Source organism: Euleptes europaea, chromosome 3 (assembly GCF_029931775.1).
Source record: "Euleptes europaea isolate rEulEur1 chromosome 3, rEulEur1.hap1, whole genome shotgun sequence".
Lineage (NCBI taxonomy): Eukaryota > Metazoa > Chordata > Lepidosauria > Squamata > Sphaerodactylidae > Euleptes > Euleptes europaea.
Window position 1 is genome coordinate 51,199,681 of NC_079314.1, and position 12,540 is coordinate 51,212,220.

At 40.7% G+C, this 12,540-nt stretch overlaps 1 protein-coding gene across 3 annotated transcripts in view; it reads left to right on the plus strand.

The window, feature by feature from the left end:
- The window catches only part of TAFA5 (TAFA chemokine like family member 5), a 365,774-nt gene extending 354,301 nt beyond the window's left edge, over nucleotides 1–11,473 (plus strand). For 2 of the 3 annotated variants that reach the window (XM_056847211.1, XM_056847213.1), the window contains exon 4: nucleotides 11,211–11,473. In XM_056847211.1, the coding sequence (XP_056703189.1) occupies nucleotides 11,211–11,219 (9 nt within the window). In that variant the 3' untranslated portion in view covers nucleotides 11,220–11,473. Of the gene's footprint in view, nucleotides 1–10,185; nucleotides 10,259–11,210 lie in introns of those variants that run through there. The other variant, XM_056847212.1, reaches the window with a different exon arrangement.
- The last annotated feature ends 1,067 nt before the right edge of the window (nucleotides 11,474–12,540 follow it).

Here is a 12,540-nt window from a genome sequence, read left to right on the forward strand (position 1 = left end):
ATGGCCCAGGCTAGCCTGATCTTGTCAGGTCTTAGAAGCTAAGCAGGGTCAGCCCTGGTTAGTATTTGGATGGGAGACCACCGAGAAATACCAGGGTTGCTGTGCAGAGGAAGGCCCTGGCAAACCACCTCTACTAGTCTCTTGCCATGAAAACCCCAAAAGGGGTCGCCATAAGTCGGCTGCGACTTGAAGGTACTTCACACACACGCAGCTACAGAATTACAGCCCAGTCTTAAGGGGGGAGGTCTGTAGCGGCCGTAGACGGTGCAGCCACACTGCCTCCACAGCAGCTTGCTGACAAAACAAAAACACATTTTCTAAATAGAGTTCCATGGAACTCCATAGAGTTCCATGGGGCTACACCTGCCTTTTTGCAGCCATAACTCATTGCTTTCAAAAAGGGGTGTTCCTGGGACAAAAGGACTTAGGGTGCCAGTTCTGCCCTGGGAATGCCCACACCATTGCCAACATGAGGCCTTGTGCCAGAAAAATGTAGCTGGCGAGGCAGCACTGGCACCCAATCCTCACACTGTTATGCATCTCCCCAGAACCAGTGTAAGTGGCCCTGTGCTGGCATCTGTGCCCACACAGCGCAAGTGGCACTTACGCTGGCATAGGAGTCACACCGGCTCCTGAGCAGCTCCACTCCCCCCCTTCATGATGGCTCTGTTATTCCCTGGAAGTGATGCTCCTTTACCTTTGCAACAATAATGTCATGCTTGCATTGATGCACACAAATGCATTATTCCTGCTTTCTTTCTTCCCTCCCACCATACATCTCATCCAACACCCCTCTTCTATCTCTCTCTTACACACATATCTATATTTTGGTTTGGACATACACATGTGACATCAGCCTTCACTTCTTCTCAGAAGAAGTATATGACAGACTGATTACCAGCTGCTGCTAGTGATGACTTACATAATGGCACACTGAGGTGCTAAATTTTGATTGTATTTAATTAAAATGAACCCAAATTGCATAAGCACACAATCATGCAACTTGAGAGAACTATGCATATACAGTGCTTATTCAGCAAAACACACATGAAATGTCATAATAAGTATCACAGCAAATTATATAACTAAATGCATATTTTCCAGAAAAACAATGAACATAAAATCCCAAAAGAGCACAGAAGACCAATGCAATGAAACATCAATGTTCACATTGTGAAACTCCCTGCCCCAGGATGTGGTGATGGCTGTCAACTTGGAAGGCTTCATGGGGGGGAGTGGACATGTTCATGGAGGAGAGGGCTATCCATGGCTACTAGTCAAAATGAATACTAGTCATGATGCACACTTATTCTCTCCAGTATCAGAGGAGCATGCCTATTATATCAGGTGCTGTGGAACACAGGCAGGATAATGCTGCTGCAGTCATCTTGTTTGTAGTCTTCCTAGAGGCACCTGGTTGGCCACTGTGTGGACGGATTGCAGGACTGGACGGGCCTTGGTCTAATCTAGCATGGCTTTTCTTATGTTCTTAGACTCATCCGTGTCTGCCTGGTGGTTGTGTGCAGTGACATACATTTGTTTGCCACTGCATGATGTTTGCCACTGTATGAAGTGTACTGGGCAGAAATATCCTACCTGCTTAAGTCTAAACTCATTACTTGGAAAGAAGTATCTTGGATTTTGGGAGGTCTTACTTTCATGTGAGGTGTTCAGCATTACTGTGCTCTCCCCATTATGCAGATGCCTAAGTGGCTGTCCCATTGGGATTGCCAGCACTTGGGCAAGCTACCCTGGCTCAACACGGCCCACAGGCCACAGCTTTGCTTTTCCTTACCTATACCAGACTTATGCAGAGAGATGATGCCCATCAACCCCATCCCCCTCAAACATACAGTGTAAAAGTTCAAGGGCTGATACGCAGCACCCTATAACTCTGGGATTATGCAGCCATCAGTGGCTGGTCTGGGTGCTTCATCCCAACCTTGGATGCCTCGGGGTGCTTGCCATTCTAATTAAACAACAAGCTCTTAACCGACACAAATTGTGCCAGCCCCATTTAGGGCCTCACCAACCCCTCAGTATCAGGCAAATTTGTATAATACAACATCATAACAACAAATGTGAAGCAGGTGAAAAAAGGTCCCTTATCCTGACCAATCATGGACCCAAATAAATTCCTACTCAGCCCACATTGCTGTCACAGGAAGAGAAGGGTGGGGAGCACCAGAGCAAAAAAATAAAAATAAAAAAGCATGTCAAACAAGGGAAGAGATTTAAGTTGTTTTCTGTCCTCAACCCTATTATTGGCTACATTGCAGGAAGTACTCTTTCCTCTTTCTCCACCCCCAAAGTCTGATGCCTCCAATTCTCTGAAGGCAATGAGTACTAAACTGTCCCAGTCACAATTTCAGAAGAAATGTGCTTCTCTAATTTCTGTGGGATTTGATTAATATGTGAAACATCTTAGGTATTGCTCCATTTTCTGTTGCCAGTGGTAAAGTTTACTTTTGTAACAATATGATACTTAACAGAGGTGTAGTAACACTTCCTCAAAACATTCTATTCTCTAAAGATAAATTTTGAACACACAGTTTAATAATTGGCTATTTTGGTAAATGTGACCAAAGCATTGGAATTGGTTTGGCCGAGGTTCTTCCACACATCTACCTCCCTGTGCATTTTTACAGGTTTGGAGTGAGTTTTTTTTTTCTTCTGCATGTGGCCTTCTGCATGTGTTGTTATTGGGGGTGTCACATCAACCCTTTTCTTTTTTATTGATATAACACTGTAATGTTGTAGTGTTGTAAAAAGGTAAAGGTCCCCTGTGCAAGCACCGGGTCATTCCTGACCCATGGGGTGACGTCACATCCCAAAGTTTACTAGGCAGACTTTGTTTGCGGGGTGGTTTGCCAGTGCCTTCCCCAGTCATCTTCCCTTTACCCCCAGCAAGCTGGGTACTCATTTCACCGACCTCGGAAGGATGGAAGGCTGAATCAACCTTGAGCCGTCTACCTGAAACCGACTTCCGTCGGGATCGAACTCAGGTCGTGAGCAGATCTTTTGACTGCAGTACTGCAGCTTAACACTCTGCGCCTCGGGGCTCCTGATACTGTACTGATAGTTTAAACAGGTTCTCTGAATTCCCAACTTTCATTTTTAAGAAAAAAAGTAAGTCTCCATCTCCTTTCCTCTCAGAGAGATGCCTTTTTCCTTATATCCCTGGGAGGATAGAGGATAGAGACTTACTTCTTCTTTTTTAAAGTAATTTTTATTATTTTTCTGAAACAAGTTAGCATATACATTTCTACATTTGTTAAAAACCATCAAAAATTATGTTGATATTGAAAGTATATCTAATATAAAGGTAAAAAGAAAAAGAATAAAAAATAAATCAAGACTTCCCCTACATCTTCCTTCATCCATTAATAAACTTGTATACTCTTTGGTATCAACAATTCTAATCCTAATATTTTTAATTACATTCATTAAACTAAATCTCATACAGTTTTAAAGATATAGCATTGAATATAATCATTAGAAAATAATTAATACCATCACAGAAAAAAAGTTAATAAATCTCAATGATAGTAAATGGATTAGATCAATAAGTAACAATTGTTAACTATTTTATAAAACAGTTTCTCCATAAACCCTCCATGTCTCCCAACACCTATTCATTATAAATTGTCTTTCTGATGTATTAATATAGTAAATTATACCAATATTACCAAAATCAGACCAAAATCAGTTCCTTGTCTATTTCCAAAAAATCTAGACTCTTTTGGCCAGTCCTTTTGTCTGGAATTTCCAGCGTCTTCCACTTTTCCTCATTAACACCAAACACCGAAGAGCATCCTTGGATATTGTTGGTAAAGTTCCCTCTGCAAGCATAGAGTTCTCATAGTAAACCATTGTAATTTCTTCAATTCCAAAATCATAAAGAGAGATCCCAGTAGCTCCAGCCTTTCCACCCTTCAAGCCTCCAAGCTAGTATCAAAGAATTCTTCAGGCAAATTGTAAAAACAGAAATCAAAGTCTCTCACGTTCATATCCATTGTAAGCAGCTGGTCTGTTGCAGTTTCTTGTTGAGAGGATACAGCATCTAGTTGTTTATCCTGGCTCTCCACTTCCTTTATGGGGATTTTCTGATCTTCAACCGTCTTCTCAATTGGAGAATCCACCTCTTTCATGTCTGACTTCATTGTAGTAGCTTGGTCCTTTATGTCTTTAATTACATCCAGAATAGTATCCAGTTTTTGGTTAATAGATTGATATTGGGTGTTTATCATGACAAGTAGATGATCCATCTGATTGATCGCACGTTCCATGCTTGCTGCTTTTAAGGGTTTTGTTGAAACTTAGTTGGTAAAGTCCAGACAAATACACCAAAAAATAAAAAAGTTTGTAGGTAATTCAACAGGATTCTTGTATTGTGGGTAGTACTTTAATGTTAGAATACCATCAAGTTGAAAACACTCTAGTATAGAGCTGCTGCAGAGAACAGGAGATACCCAAAAAGGTTGCAGGACCGTGGACCTTCCGTTACCTCCTCTTGTCCAGGAACTTGGGAATTATTTGCCAGTTACACAAGGGAGCCACACTTCCAGTCTCACGATCTATGGTAGTCTCACGATGGCATTAGGCACTGAAGATGGAAAGACGGCACCTAAGGAGGGGGTGGGGTTCTTCCTCCCTCCCCTTTCAGCGTTGAAGTATCTGGTTGGTAGTTGTAATGTCTTTCAAAAGATCCTGTTTGTTATGTCTACCCACTGATCAGATTGATAGCATTCCTGCCGATTTATTTGGTTTTTTTTTTTGTTTTCTAACAGTCATTTATACATCAGGTGGGGAGGCACAGATTTAATAGATGTATTTGGCAATCCTTCAGAACCTCCAGATCCAGGTAAAACAAAAGAGTTTTGTAACTTACTCAGATTTTAGAAGAGTAGGTATTTTTGCTTCCATGTAGTTGCTTAGGTGGTAATAGGTAGGGGAGTTCTGAGCCTGATTCCAAAGAAACGTTCGTGGTATTGTATTTCCCCTCAATGCCGGCGGGACCGCGCCCAATTCCCCGAGAGTCTTCCTCTCTCAGAAAAATGGGGGTCAGACCGCTCTTCAAGGCTGCAGGAGAGTTCCTGTTTCCCGGTACACCATTTAGGAGCTGGGTAGGGGTGCAGGGTGCACCCCAAATTTGAATGTTTCTTGGGTCCCTCGGGAGCTCCAGATCAGCGTCTCTAGCGGAAGTCTAGACTTACTTCTTCCTTTTTAATGAAAGCTGGGAATTCAGAGAACTGGCTTTAACTATCACTGTAACACTACAGCATTACATCAATATTTTAGGGCCTTAAAAAACACAGAAATTACTCAACGGGGGGAGGGAGTGGTTTAATAATGATGACAGTTCAATCATTGAAAAATGGGATGGAGGTGGGTGGGACAAAGAAAACCAGTAGAGACATTATGCACTAGGAAAAAGCAGACTTAAATTCAGTTTCAAGAAAAACATCAGGGTAAAAGTGGTCTCAAAAGAACTGGGGAAAAATGGGAGGGAGAATTTTTTAAAAGTGAAAACCAAAGGCGCAAAAATACATGTGAAAATTGGGATAAACTGAAGCATTATGGGGCCAGAACTGATGAAAAATACCCATGTGGAAAAGCCCTGTGACATGGAGACTGGAAATTAACAGACATCTTGGTGTAGCATACATTTTACATTAACTTTATTTGGCAGCACCCTTAAAAATATTTAGCTGTAAATTGGCTTAATTAAACTTACTCTGTGTGATCAACAGACAGTCAAGTTTATTTGTCCAATTGATTTTGGATATCCATAAAATAAAGCATTATGCAATATGAGTAAGGATTAAAGGGAGATTCTTTGGAAGTAAAATTTTAAAAAGTGCATTGTAGCAAAAAAAAAAAACCCTCCAAAACATTAAAGATAAGGAGCCCAATAGGATTGATGCTGTAGCTTTCTTGTACAGCAAAGAGGCGTAAAAAAAAAAAAAGACTTATTAATTGGGTTGGGCAGAAAATGTCAATTTTAAAGAAAATAATTAGGAAAAAGTCTGTTTACAAAAAGCCCTGTTGTTAGCGTGCCAGCTAACTCTTCCCACAAGGAAATTGTTCTCTCGTTCTTTCTTATCTGAGCAGCAGATGTAATGCAAGCAGACAAGCCATGCTAAAGGGAAGCCGTGTTCCCCTGGAAGTCTGTGTCCCAACAGTTATATATACCTATACTGATCTCCATTTAAAATAAAGCAATGCCATGTGTATGAAAAGGAGACCTCGGTGTAGATTCAATTCTGTGTGAAGCTGCTCCTGTGTCTTTTCTGGGATCCAATGGCTGGGTCCATAATAATGTGCACGGACATTTTTGGCATCCTTTTCTCCACATCCTTTACTCCACTCTTGAGTAGTGACTGATGGTTGTGAAAGTTACAGGTATGAACCCTTGATGAGATTTCAGGGCAACAGAAATCTTGGAGTATTCTCCTGAGTACTAAGTGATTGCCAGGATGGGTGTTGATAATGCAATTAGTGGTCTGCTCAGGGCGCTGATTGAATCATCTTAGAGTAAGACAATGGAGATTAGTCAGCCCCTTTGTCCAGCTTGGCATTCCCTGAGCCATGGGAAAATGCACAGCTGCCAACTCCTTCCTGCCTCTGACAAGCACACAAGATGGATTCCTCACTGAGAGGCATCCATTTTGTGTGGAGCAGTGCTTTGCTGTAATGCCAGTTTCGGGACCCTGTGCCTTTAACTACATCCCACTGATGGAGGAGAGGTCTGGCTGCTTACACCGCCAGCCAGGACCCACCCCCAACGAGCCAGGGACTGACTGGCCCATTTGAATCAGGGAGCAGGCACAGGGACCAAGCCGCCAGGTGGGACAGTTTCTGCCGGGAAGGACACTGCAGCTGTGGCAAGCTTCCCACTTGCCGCCATTTTGCGGCTATATGCTCCAGAGCCAACCTGAGCCCCCCCCCCCCCCCGCGTGGCCCAGCAAACAGGGCCCGCAGGTAAGTGTGGACCTGTGCTTAATAACAGAATAGGTGACTCATAACTATGTACCTTTTTTAAAAAAAGTACTCTCGGCTCATCATGGTTATATTGACCCAGTGTTTCTTAACAAGAATGGGAGGTGAACTGTTTGTATGTGCATGACCCAGTAGCTCACCAAGCAACTCATACAGGAAGGGACTGCAAAAAGGAGCACACCACAAGTATGGAAAAGAAACAGAGAAGGGTAACTGACATTATCCAGATAACTAGTTTGGAAAAGAAATGTTGTCTAAGGGCATAAATTAAAGATTTATGAAATTATGGGTGCAGGGGTGAAATTGATGAAGAGAGATTGTTTCCTACTTTGCAAATAGTAGAATTGAGGGTCAAACTATGAATCTGATTATCAGGCTTAAGGCACACAAAAGGCAAAACTGATTTTCATAATTCATAAGTGACCTATATAATTCACTATCATAAGAGGGAAGCAATCCTAAGCAAGTCTGCTTAGAAGTAAAGTGTCCTGTTATTCAATGGGTGTTACTCCCAGGAAAGTGTCCTTAGGATTGCAACTGATGCCTTTTAAAAAAGATCAGACAACTTAATGGAGAATCCACGAACACTCACACACACTAGTGGATAGTAGCCATGAATGAAATGAAACCTCTATGTTCAGAGGCAGTAGATTTCCAGATGTCAGAGATGAGAAACAGGAAGTCACTCTCACCTGTGCCTTATTTGTAAGTGCTAGAGGCATCAATTGAAAATGAATAGTGCTAGACTGTGTGGATCTTGGTCTGATTTCACAAGGCAATTCTCACTTTTTATGATGGTTGCAATCACTACTAAGACAGAAACAATATATCTAATTCTCATCATGGCCAGTGAACGGACAAGACAGATCTTTTTACAAACCTGATCAAAGCTGCAGATTAGCAGAGAAATCTGAAATCTTAAAAAAAAATATTGAGGGTTTAAAACTCTTCTAAAAATAGAAGAGCCTATACCTTTAAGAAATGAATGCTCTCAGTTGCTATTATGTGGCTTGCTAAGCAACCACAACAGTATTTTCAGCCTTTAAATCTGGGTTTTCATCAGTAAAAGGCATGGGAAAGGGGGCAGGGCCCTTTCCAGGGTTATTTTGGCCTCCCAGTCTACTCCTGCTCTCATTTTGGCCATTCAGTACAATGGCTACTGGTCTCTGCATACATTACACATGCGTGCTGGAGATGGCATCCCATAATTGTCTTTAGCATGTTCTGTGAAAGCAATAAAATGTTCCTTGTGGGTAGGGATTCTAGTATTTAAATGAGCACTTTAGGTTACCCCTAGTTGGAATGTTGACAGCATTGATTTACGTATTTATTACCACCTTTTGATGTTGTTTTCTTGTGTCCTCTCAACTGGAACTTTATGGTTCAGCTGGAGACCACTACCTTCTTATCTATACTTTATCAGTCACATGTCACAGTTCTAGGACCCTAAGCTTCAGTTCCCATTCACAGATCTTCTTGTTCTTTATATTTCACACTTTTCCAAACAAGATGTTCCATAAACAAAGTTGCATCAATAAGGTCTGTCAGTTTAGCAAGTTTAAAGGTTTGACCAGAGAAATAGCAGACATACATTTTAAGCAAACTCCATTCAGCTTTATATCTTTTGAACCTTTTGCTTTATACCAAAGGTAGAAATGTGACTTTCTAAATTACTATCTCCTTTAAATTTGATTTTCCAATGGGTGCCCACTACATGGCAGGGGGGGGGGCAAATAAAAGAAAAGTTGATCGCTGAGTGGGAAGCAGAGAAGGAAGCAGGGAACAGGGTGAGAATATGCGAGCTGCCAAGAAAAAAATTAGGGGGAAGTGTGGAGAAGAGGATACAGGGGGAAATGAAGTGACTCCCACAAGTGCTGGGGGTTCCATGCTTGTTTATATTCTGATTCCACACTGAGTATAGTATAAATAAAAATATTTTTGTTATTAAGTTAATAACTGTTCCAGATTTTCTTTTGTAAGATTTTCTTTTGTAAGTAAACGATTAAGCTTCCAAAGAAATACACCTGGGGGCTGAAGTTGGAACAATGAACATCTCTGTTTTGTTTTTGTCTCAGAACAAGTTTCATAAACTGGAAGCTAAGAAACTGCATGAGAAGCATTTGAGATATCAATGTTTTGTTGCTTCAATGATATTTAAATTGGCTTACAAACTAAACAGGCATAATTAGGTCATTTAGTTGAAGTAAGTCATATGTCTTTCAGGAGTTGCAAAGTATGCATTTTATCCAACTCTGGAAGATATAATGGTAGAAACTGATATTGATAAGTAGTAGTGCCTTTGGATCCAGACTTGAGATAGAAGTCCAGGGGGCCACACTCAAAGGTTCAGGGTGGGGTAGCTCTTGGTAGCCAGTGCTATTGACTACAATCAGACTTCTGAGTAAATGCGTAAAACTGGATTACCGTATTTTTCTGTGTATAAGATGACATTTTTTTCTTTAAAATTTTGCCCCAAAATTGGGGATTGTCTTATACACGGAAGCCAGTCATTGCCGCTGGCCCCGCCCATCAGCTGATGGGCGGGGCCGGCGGCGACAGCCAGCTAGGGCCACTGGCCTCTTTCCCCACTCGTTCTCTTCTCTGACCATTAGCTGATGGGTGGGGAAGAGAGCAAGAGGCCAAAGAGTCCTGTCGCCCTGACTGGCCAGCAGCCAGCGTTCAAACCAGTCAATGGGATTCTTCCGCTTGCTCTCTTCCCCGCCTGACAGCTGACAGGCGGGGAAGAGAGCAAGTAGGGAAAGCGAGTGGGAAAAGAGGCCGGTGGCCCTGGCCGGCTGGCAGCTGGCATTCAAACCAGTCGCTGCCAGCCCCACCCATCAGCTTCATATTTGTATGCACTTGTTAGTGTAGCTTTTAATTTTCATATGAAAAACTGAGCTTACAGTCCTCAGTGGGCCATTCAGGAAACAGGTATGTTGGCTGAATTTTTCACCCAGTGTTATTGATTTCAAAGGTAATAAGCCTTTGATTGTAAACTTCAGGGACTGTGTGGTGATGCTGGTTTAATTTCATAGTGGAAATAAACATATGCAGAGAATGAATAAAAAGGAAGGAGCGAAGATTATTGGAGAGAAAACTTCAAATGGTGTTTTTTGTTTTTTTTGGTAAATGTATATACATCAAATAGGGAAATACTACAATAACCAGGTTTTTTGCCTTCAGCCTGTCTAAGGTCATGAGGGTTGGAGTCTGTCCACTAGTCCGAAAAGGAAAGGCTGTTTGCAAGAGTTCTGGGGTGTGTTTTCCTGGAAAAGGTGAGAGGCTCAAAGGAGAACACTGTCAAATAAACCTTGTGCCTTATATGAAAATTTTTGTTGAGCTGTTGTTGAACTGCTGGGAGCAGATGTTCTTTTCATTTACCTCTAAATGTAAGTTTAATACTCTGTTTGAATTATTTAAAATGGATCCCGTTCTCTGTATAGCTTGATAGTACTTGCCATTTCATAATCTATAACCATCAATAGAATATATTCTAAACATTTAGGAAAAATGAAAATATCAGAGGAAACATTATTTAAATGTTTCAAGTCCACATTTGCATGACACATGTTTAATCTTTTCCAATACCAAAGTATATTTAATGAATTGAAATTTAAGGTACCGTGCTGTTATTGTTAGATTATTTTCTTTTATTCCTGTAAATCATTTTTGTTTGTTTTTGCTTTTCCTCTGGTGTTCACCTTTTCTCCTTCTTTGTTTCCTTTTGCCAGCTTTTCTGCAGTTTTTATCTCTATGGCAAGATATTGATTGTGTATCTTAATTTTTTGTCACTTAATCCTACCGCTGCTTTTTCATCTATTGTATTTCTGTCATTAAAATCTTTATATGTATCATAAATATATGTTTAGTGGTGATATCACTAGAGGGCAGCATTGATTAAATTAGTGTACTAAATAATAGGCGCACGACCTTGCATCTTAAAAAAGCATATGAACCTTGATTACAAACCAAATTATCTACTCCCAAATTTTTGCATTTTAGGTTTTATCTCCTATTCTGTCTTCCTTAATAATGTTGTTTTTTAAATGTTAGTATGGAAACATTTGCATAGTTAAGGCCAGATGGGAGAAATTTTGTTTTCATATGCTTGGAAATGATGGCAGCGGAATCAGTAAACAGTTAAGTTATTTTACATTAATTTTGATAAATATGAAGGTGTCGACTCATTTGTTCTTATTGACTTACAGGTCTCCTGACAAATGCAACAACAGAGAAGCCTTGTAGGAGTTTTTAGGCTCTGTGTGGGCTACATTCCCTAGTCAAGTTTCACTGCTGTGGATCATCATACATTCTATGTCATCCGTCCGACTGTCTGTTTCTCTGTAATTCATAAAAGACAGCATAATTCTACGTAAGGAGCTAAAGTCTGTTCTATTATACTAAAGAGCACTGGACTAAGGAATAGAGATATAAGAGAAATGTTTGGGCATTAGCAATACAAAAACAAAACAAACCCACAAAGACAGTTCACGGTTAACGTCTCATCTGCGTTTTGCTCCGCTTCTGGACTTGATGTGTTGTCAAGTTTTAATCTGAAGAGTCAGCCAGGGTGGAGAGTACTCATCCCAAACAGCCTTAGAGAAGACTGCTTTTGTCTACAGGAGGACACTAAGGTGCAAAAGAGAGTTTCTTCTTGCACCCTAGACTGCGTGGATTGATTTTATTTTCTTATGTTTCAGTATATACAATAGACCAAAGAGCAAAAAATCTATTTTAAAGTGGACAAATGGTACTGTTAACGGAGTTATTTGGGTTCAGCAGCATGGGGACCACCCCGCACGAATACAGCTCACCTAGTGCTACAGTGTTACTGCCCAGCAGCAGTCTCTGTGGAACACTGCCTCAAATGCTGGAACTGATCTCGGAGAAACGTACACTAAAGCCCACAATGGAACAAGGAGAGAAAATCATCATTCTTCAACACGGAAACAGAACTTTGAGCAGAAATGACACAAACTGTCTACGCACCACCTTTACTCCTCTGTGCTTAGATTGACTTCTCGTACTAAAATCATTTTGAGTTTAACCAGTTCGACATGCCTCTTCTATGGTTCCATTTTTTGATCGTTAAAAGTTGGATAATACAGTATTTGCAAAGAGCATGTTTGGTCATTTGTGGCCTATGTCTCATCTGATACACCATTTAGCACCTGAAAGCAAATCCAAGGGGGCGGGGAAGTAACACTTGTTTGAAAGAGATCATTTAAATGTATTTTGAAAAGCCTAAAGTTATATATTTAACAGTTTTTATATGTTGTATATTTGTAGAAAATCCTATTTAACAATTAACGTGGCAACTCTGATGGTCATGATGAAAAAAGAAAAGTTCAGAGTTAAGTTGTTGTTTTATTACTTCAGTTGTTTCTGAAGTGACTGGTGTAGTTTGCTTTCTTCCATTGGGGCATTCCAGATGTGAAGCATGACCAGAGAGGACTCTGTAGAAAAGCAAAGAATAATGTTGTTTATATTACATAAATGCATTCAACCATTGCACTGTTGGAAGGCTTTCTCTCTCTT